General features: G+C 39.2%; 1 protein-coding gene across 46 annotated transcripts in view; it reads right to left on the bottom strand.

Moving 5' to 3' along the window:
- Positions 1-19,167, bottom strand: part of PBRM1 (polybromo 1) — a 100,794-nt gene that overhangs the window by 80,342 nt on the left and 1,285 nt on the right. For 12 of the 46 annotated variants that reach the window (XM_069562484.1, XM_069562510.1, XM_069562516.1 and 9 more), the window contains exons 2-7: positions 16,470-16,595; positions 14,747-14,899; positions 13,722-13,819; positions 7,234-7,381; positions 1,603-1,746; positions 75-191 (exon numbers count right to left, since the gene is read on the bottom strand). In XM_069562484.1, coding sequence (XP_069418585.1) covers positions 75-191; positions 1,603-1,746; positions 7,234-7,381; positions 13,722-13,819; positions 14,747-14,899; positions 16,470-16,517 — 708 coding nt within the window. In that variant the 5' untranslated portion in view covers positions 16,518-16,595. Of the gene's footprint in view, positions 1-74; positions 192-1,602; positions 1,747-7,233; positions 7,382-13,721; positions 13,820-14,746; positions 14,900-16,469; positions 16,596-16,856; positions 16,995-19,167 lie in introns of all 46 variants that reach the window. The other 34 variants (XM_069562499.1, XM_069562532.1, XM_069562508.1 and 31 more) reach the window with 7 other exon arrangements.

The following is a 19,167-nucleotide window of genomic DNA, read 5'->3' as shown; positions in this document are numbered from 1 at the left end:
AGAGAACTTATGAAGTACTTAAAAAAGAACAAAATCAACACTTGAATCCACTTGTCTTTAACTGCATCACATACCACTTTAGAAGGCAGCTTCTGAAAAAGTTCGCTAATGAGACGTCCTGATGGATTTGTGGCTACAACTATGGCTTCAAGAAGCTGCTCCAGGATCTCCTTCAAGTAACCTGGAGAAGACTGGGAGTACGGGGGTATGAGGAATGAGAGAGGACAGGAATAAGAAAAATCCAAAAGTAAATGCCGATATTAAACAGCTTTTAAAATTTTAAAGCCAATTCAAAAGAGCAACTTCTAAACAATACTTACATTAAGTACAATTTTCATGAATACCACACTTTAGACTCACAATAAATATTCAACATATAAGACAAGCGATTAGCTGAGACTCCCCGACCACGTAGCTTAGAGAAGAATCAATGTAACACTGATGAAAGCAGACTAGAATACTCGAATTTAAGTCATTTACTTACTAGTTAAAACGTAACACCAGAGTTAGCTTCAAAGAGAATTATGCCTACAAGCAAGATTCCTCTCCTCCCAGCCCAACCAGTTACTCTGGACACGTGTTGCAGATGACAAAGGCAGCAGGGTGTATGAATGCGTTCATAAAACTTATTCTCTGGATGTCTAGTTAAAGTTGCAGAAGAGAGATGCAATTCCTTTTACTGTTCTTTTTCCTCTTTTTAAACATGTGCACTCATTCAGCAAGTATTTTCAGTCCCTACATGTCAGGCAGAGTCTAGATGTCTGAATAGGTGAGCAAGGTGATAGCTTTTTGGAGCTATCATTCTACTTGAGGAAGACAGAAAGTAAACAAATAAACTAAAGTGAAAGTGAAATCACTCAGTCGTGTCCAACTCTTTGCGACCCGTGGACTGTAGCCCACCAAGCTCCTCCGTCCATGAGATTCTCTAGGCAAGAATACTGGAGTGGGTTGCCATTTCCTTCTCCAGGGATCTTCCCGACCCAGGGATCGAACCCAGGTCTCCCACATTGCAGGCAGACGCTTTAACCTCTGCACCACCAGGGAAGCCCATATAAACTAATATTAACATTTATTCCACATACAGTCATAAAAACTGAAGATCACACAACAGCGTGATACAACGATGGGAAAGGAGGAGCAGAGAGCAAACAATCTGATAGAGTGGTTAGGAAAGTCTTCTCCCAGTTTACATTAAGTGATGCTAGAATCATGCAAGAGAGACACTCACAGGCAGAGCCAAAGGGAGCAGAGGTGCAAGCAACTGCAAAATTCCAGAGGCAGGAAGACACTTGACATGTTCTAGGAACAGAAACCAACCTAACCCACAAAAATATTCCTAGCTAAGGTGATTCCATCGACTTTGCCACTTTCAATCACAACACAGCCTGCCCTTACATGATACCTCGATCTAACAACACTGGTTGTCCTAGGATCCCTTGTCATTGGAGTAGGGCTCTCTGGCTGTGTGTCTGTTTACTCATCCAGTTACCAACAAGACTGCACAGAAAGCCTAGCTGCCACAGTGGCCGTGAGAAATCACAAGCAGGGGCCTCGTCAACCTCCCAGTAGCCGATCCATCACCCATTCCGGTGGCACACGTACTCCTTCCGTCACTGCGCCTTGACTGTCCTGCCCGTCTTCATCATCATCTTCGTCATCTGCTTCTCCTTTCTGAACAAACTCATTTCTTGTTCGAAGGTACAAATCCCAGAGTTTGCAAGCAGCTTTATATTCAGGAGAATCTGGCTGTACATTAGCAAAGAGAAGAGGAAAAGATATCACTTAGCATTTTATTAGAAATCAACAACTATTTCTAAAGCATCCTGTTCCAACAGATTGGTATGCTAAGATATAACTTTGAAAAATACCACAAATTTTAAAATTCTTATAAGTAAATGACACATGGGCTTCAATTCTCTTCTGAAGAACTAAGTGTATGTTTTAAAGGCATTCTGAAATCAAATAATTTTATTAATTCTATTTATGTCCTACCTCAGAGACTTGAAGAATATAAATAATTTGCTAAATTAAGGGTAATTATTACTAATACACTTTGCATTCATGCAAAGAAGGGCTCAATAAAGGGCAGAAATGGTATAGACCTAACAGAAGCAGAAGATATTAAGAAGAGGTAGCAAGAATACACAGAAGAACTATACAAAAAATATCTTCACAACCCAGATAATCACGATGTGATCATCCACCTAGAGCCAGACATCCTGGAATGTGAAGTCAAGCGGGCCTTAGGAAGTATCACTATGAACAAAGTTAGTGGAGGTGATGGAATTCCAGTTGACCTATTTCAAATCCTGAAAGATGATGCTGTGAAAGTGCTGCACTCAATATGTCAGCAAATTTGGAAAACTCAGCAGTCGCCACAGGACTAAAAAAGATCAGTTTTCATTCCAATCCCAAAGAAAGGCAATGCCAATGAATGTTCAAACTACTGCACAACTGCACTCATCTCACATACTAGTAAAGTAATGCTCAAAATTCTCCAAGCCAGGCTTCAGCAATACACGAACCGTGAACTTCCAGATGTTCAAGCTGGTTTTAGAAAAGGCAGAGGAACCAGAGATCAAATTGCCAACATCCGCTGGATCATCGAAAAAGCAAGAGAGATTTAGAAAAACATCTATTTCTGCTTTATTGACTATGCCAAAGCCTTTGACTGTGGATCACAATAAACTGTGGAAAATTCTGAGAGAGATGGGAATACCAGAGCACCTGACCTGCCTCCTGAGAAACCTATATGCAGGTCAGGAAGCAACAGTTAGAACTGAACATGAAACAGACTGGTTCCAAATAGGAAAAGGAGTATGTCAAGGCTGTATATTGTCACCCTGCTTATTTAACTTACATGCAGAGTACATCATGAGAAACAATGAGCTGGATGAAGCACAAGCTGGAATCAAGACTGCTGGGAGAAATATCAATAACCTCAGATATGCAGATGGCACCACCCTTATGGCAGAAAGTGAAGAAGAACTAAACAGCCTCTTGATGAAAGTGAAAGAGGAGAGTGAAAAAGTTGCCTTAAAGTTCAACATTCAGAAAATGAAGATCATGGCATCTGGTCCCATCACTTCATGGGAAATAGATGGGGAAACAGTGGCTGACTTTATTTTTGGGGGCTCCAAAATCACAGCAGATGGTGACTGCAGCCATGAAATTAAAAGACGCTTACTCCTTGGAAGGAAAGTTATGACCAACTTAGACAGCATATTAAAAAGCAGAGACATTACTTTGCCAACAAAGGTCCGTCTAGTCAAGGCTATGGTTTTTCCAATAGTCATGTATGGATGTGAGAGTTGGACTATAAAGAAAGCTGAGTGCCAAAGAATTGACGCTTTTGAACTGTGGTGTTGGAGAAGACTCTTGGGAGTCCCTTGGACTGCAAGGAGATCCAACCAGTCCATCCTAAAGGAGACCAGTCCTGGGTGTTCATTGGAAGGACTGATGTTGAAGCTGAAACTCCAATATTTTGGCCACCTGATGCAAAGAGCTGACTCATTTGAAAAGACCCTGATGTTTGGAAAGATTGAAGGTTGGAGGAGAAGGGGACAACAAAGGATGAGATGGTTGGATGGCATCACCGACTCAATGGACATGAGTTTGGGTAAACTCTGGGAGTTGGTGATGGACAGGGAGGCCTGGCATGCTGCGGTTCATGGGGTCACAAAGAGTCAGACACGACTGAGCAACTGAACTGAACTGAACAGATTACTAATACACTAAGAAAGACAATTTAAAGGATAAGACCCAATTTAAGGGATACAGGTCTAAATGAGAGAAGTTAATGACTGCCTTGATTTTCATTTCTAGTCTTCAACTATTTAAAACCTTATTTGAATATTTCTTTTCTTGAAGGGTAGTGGGGATAAACTAACTAAAACTTTCCAGTAACTACAATGCTGGATGTAATGTAAAATGAACAGTAAACCTTTAAAAATGCATCCATGTGCTGCCAATAAGGAATAAGCAATGTTCACAAAAGCAAGAACAGAGTAAAAGTAGGAACCTGGATAAGCAAGCAAAACACTGAAGCCATGTTCACCTTGAGGCTACCTATGAGACAAGATGATTATAGTTTTCAAGAGCTTTAGCTTTCAAATGTCTTTGAGGTTGCAAGGACAAGAGATAAAGGCCAGGCTCCACCATAAGCTGGGACTTCAAAGGCTGTGGCTGCAGTGTAACTGGGAATTAAAAACAAGTCAGGTTTTGTGCTGCCAGGGAACAAGGAAGACCACCCACCTCAACCCATCTGTGGGGAGAGGAGAGGCATGAGATAAATCTCCTCTGAGAACTCTTCATCATAAGCTAGTCCTAACAAAGAGAGGCCAGATAAGCAACATCAGGTAAGCAACAATCTTCTCCAGAAGAACTTCAACCTCAGCCTAAGAATCTCCACAGTCTCCAAAAAATATAAGCTCACAGTCAAAACTGATGAAACACGTACAACTAAGAGTCACAAGGGAAAGCAAGCAGAAATGACAGCAAAAACACACATGTAAGTAATTCAGATGTTAAATTATCTGCTGTAGAATAAAAAATAAGTATGCTGAACATGTTTAAAGAAATAATAGGATTGAAGATACAAGCAATTTCCTCAAAAGAAACTACTTCCAAAATAAGGAAAATATAAACATCAAAATGTAAAAACTCAGTAGATTAAGAGCAGATTTCAAAGAAAAAAGTAAGAACTAAAGGTATTACCTAAAAAGCAACACTGACAAAAGGGATCTACATAAAGTTAAGAGAAATGGAAACCTAAGAAAATTCTAATATAACATCCAATCAGAGTCCTACAAGGAGAACAGAGAATGGGGCAAGAGCAATATACAAAGACGTACAACTTTTCAGAACTGATGAAAAACACCAACCCAAAGATTTACATTATTTTAAGGTTTTACATTCTTTAGAAGGATGTTTAAAATACTGATTAATATTTGACTTTGAAAAATTAATTATGCATATTAGAACTTCTTGGATAAGAACATATTATTAATGGATCTGACAACTTTCAAATTATAGAAGAAATTTAAAACAAAATAAAACCAAGAAAAAAATGAAGGAAAAAAAACACCCAAAACAAGGCAGAGAGAGAAACAAAAAAAGAAAAAAAATTACAAAATGAGATAAATTGAAAGTAGAAATTTAAATGATAGGAATACAGCCAAATGCAATAATTACTAAAACTGTAAAGAGATGAAATACTTCAGTTAAAAGGTGAAGATCATCAACTAGATTAACAGAAATTCAATTATACGGGGCTTTCAAGAGACACACTAGCATTAAAAAGATATGAAGAGATTGGAAGAGAATGGAAAAAATACACAAGGTGAACACAAAAATAAAGCTGCTATTACTTTACATGTAATAATATCAGATAAAACAAAATTCAAAACAGACAATACTAACAATAAAGAAAGCTACTACATAAAGCAAAAACAATGTATGAGGACAATATAACAACTTTCAATCTGTATGCTCCTATCTGCATACTTTCAAAATATATAAAGAAAAAACCAGTATGGCTAATAAGGAGAAATAGACAAATCTATGGTCAGTTGGATTTTAAAGCACATCATTTGGAAAGTAGATAGTTCATGCAGATAAATCAGGATATAAATGATATCAGCAACATAATTAAAAAGCTAGATCCAATGGACACATGCAGTGTACTATACCCAATGAATAGCACTCTTGCTATATATTCACAAAATTTATAGCAACTTTATTCATTACTGTTAAAGCAGAAACAACTCAAATGTACATCAACTAAGACACAAAATATGATACATATTCATATAATGGAATATTATTCAGCTATAAAAAAGGAACTAAGTATTAATAAATGTTACGACAAGAATGTACTTTGAAGAAACTGTGCACAGTGAAAAAAGCTAGTCATCAAAGGCCATACAGTTCAGGATTCCACTTATATGCAAAGCCCTGAAAAGGGAAGTCAATACAAATGGAAAGTAGATTGCGGCAGCCAGAAGCTAGGAGAGGGGGAAATGAAGTTATGCTTGTTGATGGGCATGGTTTTCTTTTTGAGGTAATGAAAAAATTTTGGAGTTTGACAGTGGTGATGGTTGCACAACTTTCAAATCTATTAACCCCCCCCCAAAGTCTACACTTTACAAGAGTGTGTAAATTATATCTCAAAGAAAAAATACATACAAACAGCATTAAGAATTAATTTAACAGTATTTTTACAGAATCTAAACAAAAAAACATTTAAAGCTTTGCTAAAAAGACAAATAAATGAAGACGTACCAAATTTACAGACTGGAATAATAAACATCACAATTATGTCAATTCTCCAAAACACAATCTATAGAGTCAATGCAACTCCAATACAAATTCAAACAATTTTTTTGGTGCTTGTTGACTTAACACACTAATATTAAAAGGTATAAGGAAAGGGCCAAGAAGAATCAAAACAGTTTCTCTGCCAGACAAGAAAATTATAAAATCAAAGAAATTAAGGTAGATATAGAATAGCCTAGTTTTAGATAAACTGGCCAGAACAAGAGGAACAGAATAAAGACCAGAAAGAGACCCACAGCACCTGGAAGCAATGCCAGCAGTAACAGCACAGACAAATGTGAAGCGACAGACAAATGTGAAGCGAATGGCCATTTCAAGGTGCAGCTTATACCTGTGGGAAAAACAAGTCCCTACCTCACAGGAGACACACTCAATCCCGGGTACACTAAAGGCATATATATGAAAGACAAAACTATTACACTCTTAGGAGAAAAGAATATCTTTACAATCTTTGTGGAGGAGAGATTTCTGAAGTAAGACACAAGGATAAAACACAAAGTTAAAGACTAAGAAATCTGACTATATTAAAATAAAATTTTTTAAAACTTCTGTTCATCAAAAGACACCACAAAGAGTGAAAAAACAGCTGCACTGTGGGAGAGGATATTTGCAACACATATAACCAAAAAAAGGATTAGCACCTGGAACAAAAAAATTTCTAAAAATAAGCATGAAAATGACAAACAACCCAAGAGACAAACGGGTAAAAGACTTGAGCAGACAAAGAAGAAACAACAATGGTTCATAACCATATTAATCTTCAGTTTCTTTACTAAGAAGAGAAATACAAACGCAAACTATCAAATGAAAAATCACTACTTACCTATCAGACTGATAAATATTAAAAAGCCACACAATTATCAAATTGGATATCTTCCAAATTTGATGCTTTCTTACCTTATAATAGGCCTTTGCATTGTTAAAAAGCAGCTGGAAGTCAGCAGTAAGCAGATTAACATCATCATACTCTTCCATTTTTAGTTTCTGTTGGATCTTCATCAAGTCAATGGGCTGAGAAACCACTTCATAATAGTCTGGTTGATTTCTGTCAATAATTTAATGATTTTCAAAAAGTAATAATCAAAAGCCTATAAAACGTTATGTCACAAAACTATCTGTGGTAATGCCCAACACTCCCAAGTGACAGGGCATACTAGACTTACTCCCATGATCAGAACTGAGAGGGAATAACAAAAGTAAGATGAATACGCATGCCCTTTCAAAATACATATTAGTGATTAAAAAAAAAAAACCCTAAATTTATTATCTGTAATGGTCTTTTATAGGCTAAATATTTAAGATTTAAGGAACCAATACTAAAACCATGTCAATGGTATCTTCTGCAAATGAAAATGACTTACCTTTCATGGGGTTCAAAAAAACAGGTATGCTTCAAAGCATTTTATAAACTTACAAAATGGACTGTCCTTCTTCAGGTAGTGACCACAGAACTTTCTCTGCCAAGTGCTATCAAGTGCCTAGTATATATGGTGCTCTAACATCAAGTACTCAAGTTACAAAAGAAAAAGACGAGGCCCTTGGCACAGGGAGCTTACCAAAGATAAAAGAGCATAACACACGAACAAACATGATGAAACTATTTTTAAAAACAGGCATGGGAATGATAAACACAAAATTCAGGATAATGGCTATCTCTTGGAGGGAAGAGGACACTTTAAAGGTACTTGTAATAACATCTTAAGTTGGGTTTTGGTTCATGGATGTTTATTATTATTTCTTCTGGCTCTTTTCAAAAGTTTCACAAGACATGGAAACCTTCTGAAAAATTATCTAAGCAACTGTTTTTTTCAATTTTCCCTCACAGGTAAATAAAACTCATCCTTGATGTGAAAGAGGGTAAGTTACAACTATGAAGAACACCATGGTTGCTAAGACACATTTCAGTCGTGTGCATTTAATTTTTAAAAGCTTTTCATACTAACATAAAAATTTCAAGCATAGTACAAAAAGTGTTTTTTCTGAACCATTTGAGAGTAAGCTGATGAAGGATTTAGTGTGTTTCTCCTACAAAAAGGGACTGCAGGACTTTCCTGGTGGCATAGTGGATAGGAATTCGCCTGCCCATATAGAGAACACAGGTTTGATCCCTGGTCTGGGAAGATTGCACATGCCACAGAGTAACTAAGCACGCGTGCCACAACCGAGCCTGTGCTCTAGAGCCCACGAGCCACAACTACTGATGCCGGCACCCTACAATCAACAACGCCCTCACAACCCAGAGCCTGTGCTCCACAAAAGAGCCTGCGACACGGCTACCGTCCCCAAGCCCTTTCCCGTGCGCCCATCGCATGTCTCCCTTGCAGATTCCTACCCTTGCCCAGCCTTAACTAATGACTCTAGACTGAACTCTACAGAAAGGAAAAGGTTTAAAAACCCTTATCAAGTGTTTAAAATTTTACTGATTTATAAAATTAAGTCTGAGGGGATAAAAGGAGCAATCTGCTCTTCAAAGAGTGTAAGAACATAAAAGTCTCAGTGAGTGATAACAATGACCTAATACTAACACTGCCAGTGGTACCAAGGGACCTTCTCAGAGCAAGCTCTAAGACTGTGCTCACTTGATACCCAAAGAGGGCTCTCTCCACCTGCCCTCAGGGGCCACGGTGTACTGTTTGCTGGGGCTGGGCCTCAACAGACCCTCAGGCTGTAGACAACTGGGAATCCCATAAGGGCACATAACCTAGAAAGGACACTGTATCCGGAAGCTCTGCTAGGGGGCGCCTCACAAACATTTTCAGAATTACCATACGGAAAAAGAGGACCAGGATCCAAACATTCCACGCTGCATAATTTGGTCAAAACAAGGTCCCCCCACTTTGAAAATGAAACAGCCCTGATCTTCCCCACTTAAATCAACATACAGGAAAGCAAAGTGAAACCTCAGACTTCTCTGGTGGTCCGGTGGGTAAAGAATTCACTTTGCAATGCAGGGGGCATGATTTCCATCCCTGGTTGGGGAACGAAGATCCCACGTGCCACAGAGCAACTAAGCCCACAAGCCACAACTACTGAGCCAGAGCACTCTGGAGCCCGTGCGCCTCAATGAGAGATCCCGCATGACACAGCCAAGACCCGACTCAGCCGAATAACACTAAAAAAAAGTAAAAAGAAAGAAAAGTACGATCTGTCCTTATATATCCCGAGTTTAAAAGCTGTAAGTATTCTCCCAGACTTTTGCGTACACATATATACGTGCACACAGGACTGTGAAATACATGTCTTAACAGCTTTTCTCTTTCAACAATAGGTGAGGGCACCCTGCTGTAACATGGCCACAGAATAGCCGAAGCATAACTAAGAATTTAACCAGAAAAGTGAGAAACTAATCTGCCTGATGTGCACAGCCTGCTGGCTACACCTAAATCTATTTTCCCTCCTTCCCAAGACAACAGCATTCTAAGCTGCTGCCTGGGCACTAAAGGCCAAATTCTTAAGTATCGTTGCAGCTAAGTTCTGGCCAACGCAAGAGCTGAAGTGTACCATGTCCAGGTCACTTCCTTAACATGTCTTCTTTTTCCTACGGGCTGGAAGGTCATTCTGGTGGTGCACTACCTTAGACCATGCAGCCAAGGGCGATACCCCAGGCACAGCAGAATAAAGAGACAGAGAGTATCTTGGCCCTGAAGACCTCACAGAACAGGACATGTATGCGAGAGAAAGCAATTGTTCTTGTCTCAGCCTTTGTTAATTTAGATGCCCGAGTACCAGCAGCCTAATATACTAATCAAAACAAAGTCTCAAAAAGAGATTCACAATTGTGTGGCTCTGAGTAATACTATAGTACTACTTAGGAGAAGTAATACTACCTCCCACAAGCTCTTGAGAAAGCACGCGTTCCACAACAGAGGAGGGGCAGAGATGCAGGCAGGCACAGCCGTAGGGGAAGGCAGTGGTGCTCTAAGGTACCACGTCACCAAGGCTAGAAGACAGCTCCAGCACACAAGGCCTGTGTCCTCGGCCCCTCAGCTGGCAGCAGAGAAGTGAGTGGTCCTATTCTATGAGGTACATGGGCACTGCACTCTGATGCTGCTTCTCTATATAACATACTAGACAAGAGAACAGGCTTTTGAAACAGAAAGACTTGAGTCTGAATTCTGGTTATACTTAGTAGTCTGAGAACTTGTACAAGTTATCACTTCTAAATTGTGATAGTAATACTGCACAGGTTTAAACAAGCAATAAAAAAAAAGCAATAAATACAGGCTTTTACTATGACAGGCTGATTAAATAACAACTTTTAAAAGACTATTACTGGTGAACCAACTGAAATCTGGAGATAGTTACCTCATTAGATAAAAAAAAAAACACCTTTTCTGGCATGACTAATTTACAGAGCTCTCCTCACTCAGGATGATGACACTACATCCTTGGTGGCTCTTAGAAGTGAGAGGCGCCTTCAGCTCAACCTACAGCTTGTTGGCTACACACCATGACATCAACATTCATGAATGGATCTAAATCTTTAATTAACTCATTGTATTCCTTTCCTTTTGTTGCTACAGCAAATTAACCACAAACCTAATGGCTTAAAGCAACACAAATATCTCATCTTACAGAAATCTACAAATGGGGCTCACTGAGTTAAAAGGCAAGGTGTTCACGTTCCTTTCAGAGGATCTTGAGAATTCATTCCCTTGCCTTTTCCAGCTTCTGGAGGCCATGTGCATTCTTTGGCTTGTAGCCCCGTTCCTCCAAGTACAAAGCCGTGAGCATAGCATCTTCACACCTCTCTGTGACTGACTCCTCTGCTTCCCTCTTTCCTGTTTAAAGATCCCTGTGATTACACTGGGACCATCTGGATAATTCAGGATAACTTCTCCAACTCAAAGTGAGTTGACTAACAAACTTAATTTCTCTTTGCCATGTAATCCTACATATTCATGGAGTCCAGGGACTAGAAGATGGACATTTTGGGGGGTCATTATTCTATCTATCAGAGTCATTTATGTTTTCAGAACAAATAGCTTCAAATGTCAGAGTCTGAGAAGAACAGTGATATTATTTTGACAGCAAGAGAGGAAGGGTGCTCTAGTCGGGGAGAGTAACAGCTCCATAGGGAGGTGTGTGCCAGTTGCATATTGGGACCAGCAACTTGTTTTTGCTCCCCTGGATGACCAAAGTCAAGCCCAAAAGTTAGGGAGAAAAGACAAAAAGCGAGGTGAAAATAATCATTGTGGCCTCTGCATATTGTGAAAAACTGATCCATTTTAACTATGATAAATACAACTTTGCTGCTACTCTAAAGGCTATTAAATAATTTTTAAAAATGTGCTCTACTCTCAAGGAACTAGATAAAGAACAAACTAAACCCAAAGCTAGAAGGAAGGAAATAATATATAAAGCAGAGATAACCATCAAGAATAGGAAAAAAACCAACAAAGTTGAGTTGGTTTCTGAAAAAGATCAATAAAATTTACAAACCCTTAGCTAATTAAGAAAAAAAGATTAAAATAAAATCAGAAATGAAAGAGGGAACATTACAACCAATGCCACAAAAATAGAAAGAATTACGAGATTAGTATGAACAACTGTACACCAATAAACTGGATATCCTAAAAGTAAGGGATAAATTCCTAGAAACATACAACCAACCAAAACAATATGAAGAAACAGAAAACCTGAATAGACATATAACCATCACAGAGATTGAATCAGTTATCAAAAATCTCTTGGCCTAGGAGAAAAGTTTTAGAAAAGCCCTACACCTAAGGGCTTCACTGCTGAATTTCACCAAACATTTTTCTTGAGAAGAACAATTCTTCTCAAAGTTTTCCAAAGGGGAGGGTAAATTTATTTATTCTGTGAAGGTAGTAATGCTCTGATATCAAAGCCAGACAAAGTCACTACAAGAAAATTACAGACCAACATCCTTTATGAACGTGGTGTTGATGCAAAAATTTTCAACAAAATACTAGTGAAATGAATTCAGCAGCATGTTGAAAGGATTATACACCATGACCAAGGTGCATTGCAAGGATGATTCAACTTATGAAAACTGATAAAAGTAATGAATCATAGTTACAGAATGAAGGAAAATAACCACATGATCGTCTCAACTAATGCCTAAAAAGCATTTGATAAATGCTTTCATGATGAAAACTCTCTAAAAAGTAGGTATAGATGGAAACTATACTACTTCAACAAAATAAAGGCCACGTATAAACAGCCTATAGCTAATATGATACTTAAAAGTAAGGACAAAGATGCTTGCTCTCACCACTTCTTTTCAATATAGTACGGGAAGACCTAGCCAGAACAATTAGGCAGCGAAAAGAAATAAAAGGCATCCAAAGTAGGAAGAAGTAAACCATTTTTGTTTACAGATGATCTCATATGCAGAATACTCGAAAGATCCCACACAAAAAAACTTAGAATAAACAAATTCAACAAAGTTTTAAGATACAAAGTCAACACACACACAAGTCAGCTGCGTTTCTATACAGCAACAGTGAACAATCCAAAATGCAGACTAAAGAACAGACCTGACCGACAAGATAACAGACTTAAGCACTAAACACTGCACATCTCTGTAAGAAATTACGTAAGACACAAATAAATGGAAAGACGGGCTCCCCTGGTGGCTCAGCAGTAAAGAATCCACCTGCCAATGCAGGAGATGTGGGTTCAGTCCCTGAGCAGCAAAGATCCCCTGGAGAAGGAAATGGCAACTCACTCCAGTATTCTTGCCTGGAAAATCCCATGGACAGAGGAAGCTGGCAGGCTACACAGTCCATAAGGTTGCAAGAGTATGTCACAACCTAGCAACTAAACAACAACAAAATGGAAAGACAGCCCATGTTCATGTATTGGAAAACTTAATATTGTATACCAATACTATGCACAGAACCAATGTAAAACCTAACAAGCTGTCACGTAGTCCAACATGGATAAATCTTAAGGACATTATACTAGGTGAAACAAGCCAATTACAAAAGACAGATACTGTATGATTCCACTTACATGAGATACCTAAAGCAGTCAAATTCATAGAAATAGAAAGTGCAATGGTGATTGCTACAGGCTGGAGATGGGGGAGGGGGAAATGGGGAGTTATTTAATGGGCATAGAGTTTCAATTCTGCAACATGAAAAAGCTATGGAGATCCACTATGTAACAATATAAATATGCTTAACACTGTGGAACTGTACATTTGAAAATGATTAAGACTGCAAATTTCATATTGTATTTTTTTTACAATTAAAAACTTTTTCTTTAATTAAAAAAATTTTTTTTTAATATGCTTCACTATATCTTGACAGCTGAAACTAAAATCTGGACCCCAGTATCACGCAAATCCTTCAAAAAGAAAACTCAATTACTAAACACTTTCAACACGGACAGAGGACCAAACTCCTCCCACTCACCTTCGTTTTGGTGCCCTAATGAAGAGCTCACAGAGGAGCCTCCCCTGCTCATCCTTATAGTCTCGGATGGTGTTGTAGAGTTCATGGCACACAGCAATCTACACATAGGAAAAGGAGAAAAATCACCAGAAAATTGATCAGAAAGTTATGGTATGCATTAGGATTATTAAAAAAAAAAAAGCCAGGAGAAAGGATGAATCCCCAAATTCCCACATGGGAACCCAAATCTGAAATATGCTGACATTATGTCTCCTTATTTAAGATTATTTAAATGATTAAATCTTTCATCAGAATATGGTACTAGTGATTTTTCTTTTCTTTGAAACCAAATCAGTTCATATCACCCTTGCTTAAAAAGCATCCAACAGAGGGGCTTCTTAGCAGCCAGAGAATAAAATCTAAATTCCTAACACTGCCCACAGAGTATGCAGGGTAAACTCTGGCTGGGCAGACTCTGCCAGTTTCCTTCTCCCTCTTGACCCTCTCTGTAATCACAACACATCAAACCCGTTCCTGAGCCAGCTCCTCGGTCTGGAACATTCCTCTCCAGCGCTCTGCAGGGCTGGTGCCTTCTGATCACAAAGAACCCTTTCCTGAAGACATGGCCAAAACAGCCTGGATCATCCAAACTTTTCTTCTTAGCATTCATCACTAACGGAGGCTACCTTTTTATTTATGTGCTCATCCGTCTACATTCTGCTTCCCCAACACCAGCCTCTAAGTTTCATGTGAAAAACTAGCTCACCTTACACATGGTTATATTCCAACCATCACAAGAGAGCTTGGCACAGGACAAGCACAGTTACTCTAGTGACTATATGACAAAATAATATTCTTTATTATTCCATAATATTAAATTATACTATTACTGTAAGGCTTTTGGCTAAATATTTTCATGAAAGAAAGATTAAGAAGATCAAGCCAGAGGAAAAAGAAGCTGAAAGGCCTTGCATCTTAACAGCTTATCATTACAGGAAGGGTAGCGAATCGTGCAGAAGGCAGAAACTGTGATTCAAGTTACTTACAGGGTCTACAGTTGGAAGACTGGAAAGTCTCCTCCTTTTCCTGCTTGGGCCTGGTGTAGACACAGAATGGTGCCCATCATCAAAGTCCCCACTGACACTACTGGAAGGGGAGGTAGCTCTTCTTCTCTTGGAACCCATGGAATCCAACTTCTTCTATAAGAAAGAATTAGCCATGTTCTAAAATTGAAATTTATGCTCTGCCACCAAGCCCTCAGCTGGCCACCTGCTACCAAGCTTCAGATATGTTCACTGTTGCAAAGAAGCTTAACTATGCTTTTTCAGTGCAAGTCCTAGACCCTGCTTTAGCTCCTTCACTTATCAGAATGCTACACTTTCCACTGGATGGGACAAATTCAGCAAAAGTATACTCATCTGTATTTACCAATTTTGAATGACAACCACTTCTGGCCTCCAATTTACCTTGGAATGGAGTTTGAAAATCCACATAAAACAGTACACCCACATATAATGGTGTGCTGGTGTACTGCCTCAGGGTCAGAGACCCTAAGGAGGTCAGCTCTGGAGTGAGCAGCCTCATCTGTTTTCCCCAGAGTTCCTTACGATTATGACCACTTTCTAGGAAGGCCAGGATGTGTGTGTGGGGGGGAGACCTGCAGAAGCAGACCCTGTGACAAAAGAGTAGGGGGATAGAGGACTAACCTAGCATTTCAGATGTACCCTAAAATTAACACACTGAAAATGAATTTTCTCCATTCAGTAAAGAAAGCTTCACAAGACATAACCGAGAAAACACTCAACTTGCCATGCCTATGCTAACTAAAGTAGCAAAACTCCATTTGGAAATTTTTCTGTCAATTCAGACTAACCTTTTCAGTTCTATGAGGTATTCCCCATGAGCTCACAACTTTACATTTCAGCAGAAGATCTGGAAGAATACCTCAAAAATGAGATTTTAGGTCCTCCTTGGCCTCCCAGAAACATGTAAATATTTGCTCTAGTTTTAGGCAGGCTGCTAAGTAATCTTTACACAACTTTATATATATTTGACTATAACATAAAAAATGCAACCACTGAAATGACCTGCTACATCGAGAGGGGAAGGATATATACCCAAGAAGGTCCTACAATGTTTATACAATTTAACAACAGTATCAAATAGGATACTGTGATTTCAAAGGTCTTTCTTTAAAGAAAAAAGAAAAAACTGATCCTAGGGTCTCTTATCAACATCCAATTTCAGGAAACAGACACCAGCAGCTGAAAGAATGGGTTGCCAGTAATATGGAGAGAAAAACTGGGGATTTGCAGGGAATCGCAAACAGGAACAAAACAAACCAACAAAATAAAAATTCTGGCAGCCAACTAACAAACAAAAGAAGTCTCTAACCTCTTCCCCTCAACCACGGCCCACATGGTGTTTAAAAACTGAGCCTAATATCACGAGGTTCCTTCCCCTAGGACTTAGTTTGTTATACAGTCTATTAGTTTGCTGCAACTGGCTAAGGCTTCAAAGGACTTAGGCCAAGGCCAGCCAAGTTTTGTTATTTTTATTTGTTTCATAAAAGGCTGATAAACTGGCCTCAGTTGAGTAAGACGCAGAAACTAAGGACCAAGCTTTTATAAACAATCTATGACAAGGACTCAAGTGAATCTGATGAACATAAGGTGGGACTCTATGAAAAGGATAACAAAATTTAAGAAAGGTAGAAGGGAAAAGCCAAAGGACAGAAAAGGGAAAGGATGTAGATGATCAGTAATTTACCAGCTTTACCAGAGCACAACCAGCTCCTCGAAAAGCCAGTCTCCTCATTATGTCTGAAGGCCAAGTGAAGCCACTGGGAGAAAGCAGGGCTTTAGAAGTGCTGATTCAATGTTAATGTATTCAAAACTGAAAGAGAAGAACAAGGCAGAGAAGGGGGAAATAAAAAGAAGGGTCAAAAGGAGTAAAAATGATTACGAATAGACAGAAAACATTCAAGCAGAACTGCGAAAGAAAGAAGAGAACTGGAGAAAATAAGTGTATCAGTTCTGCACCAACCAAACTGCTGCAAAGGCTCAGGCACCAACAGTATCTGATATTCCTTCCATTGTAACACCAAATGCTTTTCACATGCTTAAAGATGTCTCACTGAGGTTCCCCTTTACTCACATGGAATGACTGTCAATTCCAGGAACGAAGCATGCCTGCCCAACTGCCCCCTAGTCAATAAGAGCAGAGTTCAATCACAGCTGGAATGGAGCATGAACACATGTGAAAGGCTCACATGCGACACCAACTGTTAGCAAGCTGGAACAAACCAAGAATGGCTTATGGTGAGCAGTCTGGTAAACTCCTCCCCACCAAAAAATCCAGAGAGAGACATTTCTTTCCAAAAGTCCTATCAGCATTGAAAAGATATTACACACAACTTTACAAAGGTTTTTTTTTTTTTTAAAGCCTTTCAACCAATTGGCAGAAGGTCAAAATTACTTTTATAAATAACTCACTGAAAATCAAATAAAAAATGTACATCATTGGGGGGGAGAGGGCATGGTGTATGCTGTGTGTCTGTTAGTCACTCAGTCGTGTCCAACTCTCTGGGACCCCATGGACCACAGCCCGCCAGGCTCCTCTGTCCATGGGATTTATCAGGCAAGAACACTGGAGTGGGCTGCCATTTCCTTTTCTGTGTGTGTATCAGTTCAGTTTAGTCGCTCAGTCATGTTCAACTCTTTGCTGCCCCATGGACTGCAGCACCCCAGGCTTCCGTGTCCATCACCAACTCCCAGAGCTCATTCAAACTCATGTCCATCGAATCGGTGATGCCATCCAACCATCTCATCCTCTGTCGTCCCCTTCTCCTCCCACCGTCAATCTTTCCCAGCCTAAGAGTCTTTTCTAGTGACACAGTTCTTCGCATTAGGTGGCCAAAGTATTGGAGTTTCAGTTTCAGCCTCAGTTCTTCCAATGAATATTCAGGACTGATTATAGTCTAGATCATATATTGTCCAAAATTACTCCAATCATTAATTTACTTTGATAACAACAAAAGATTCAACTTAAGTATAATTTTCAAATATTTTTTCATTCAAAGAACACATTTTAACATGTACTTTGAAAGTCTGGCAAGAAAAGCAATGTGGCTAGGTGGGTGGGAGGAGCAACAAGACCTGAGCTCAGAAGTGAAGACTAATAAGCGACACGGGCCTTCCTTCTTTAATGATCTGTTTGATGTTGGGTCACAACCTCTCAGATCTGTTTCTTCATTTCTAAAATGAAAACAGTAGTGTATATATCAGGGCTCAGTGGTAAAGAATTCACCTGCTGATGCAGGAGCTGCAGGTTCGATTCCCGGGTCAGAATCCCCTACAGAAGGAAATGGCAACCCACTCCAGTATTCTTGCCAGGATAATCCCATGGACAGGAGAACCTCGCAGGCTACAGTTCATGGGGTCGAAGAGTCAGACACGACTGAGTGAGCACACATGCAAAGTGTACATATCTCCCTTGGACTGTTTTGACAATGAATGTACATGAAATCACTTTGAAATGTCACAAGGGAAGCCCCTGAAATATCAAAGTGCAATAAAAACGTTAAGTTAAAACTTAACTCTAGGATTTCATTCTCCCTTGTGCACAAGAAAAGCAATTTACCCATTTTTGTCGCCTGACTTATAGCACAGTTTCAGTGATCAACTAATCTATTTAACAAATGTAGTAAAAGTGCACTTAAATATTAAAAAGTTTGTGTAGTTTAAAAGGCCTGTGAGCAGCCATTCAGCAATTATTTTTCTATAAAGAGAAAAGGAATAGATTCTGAAGCTTAGGTACAACTTTTTAAATGGCACTGATTACAGTCACATGTCCAAAACCTAACAACCAATGATAAATTACAGTGGACAGTAAAGAATAACTTTACAATGTGCAACTGGGAAAAAATTACTCAGTATAGCCAAATGGTGTATTCTGACAGTTTATAGACTTTTACTATTCTCCTGTATTTCCAGTGATTCTTAGTGCTGTAATTTATCTTTAACACAATAATCTTGGGGGAAAAAAATCACTTATAACGCTGTGTGTTAGTCATTCAGTCGTGCTCGACTCTTTGCGAGCCCATGGGCTGTAGCCCGCCAGGCTCCTCTGTGCACGGAATTCTCCAGGCAAGACTACTGGAGGGGGTTGCCATTCCCTTCTCCAGGAGATCTTCCCAACCCAGGGATCCAACCCGGCTGGGTCTCCTGTACTGTGGGCAGACAGCATTCTCAGCTTTCAGTATTTGTTCTATGCCTGGCTGCTTTTTTAAAAAACTGAAGTGTGAACAAACTATATGTATTATGTTGCAGCCTGTGTTTGCCTTCGACAATATTCCTGAGTCAACATTCTCACACATGATGTTGGAAGCCTTGAAACTAGCCTATCACACAGATACAGCAATGTACTAATCTTAGGAGTTTGGGTAGAACGTTAATACTTTACGTAT

The sequence above is a fragment of the Ovis canadensis genome, chromosome 19, assembly GCF_042477335.2.
Source record: "Ovis canadensis isolate MfBH-ARS-UI-01 breed Bighorn chromosome 19, ARS-UI_OviCan_v2, whole genome shotgun sequence".
Lineage (NCBI taxonomy): Eukaryota > Metazoa > Chordata > Mammalia > Artiodactyla > Bovidae > Ovis > Ovis canadensis.
The sequence above is the reverse complement of the archived record's forward strand: the minus strand, read 5'-3'. Positions and strand labels throughout refer to the sequence as shown.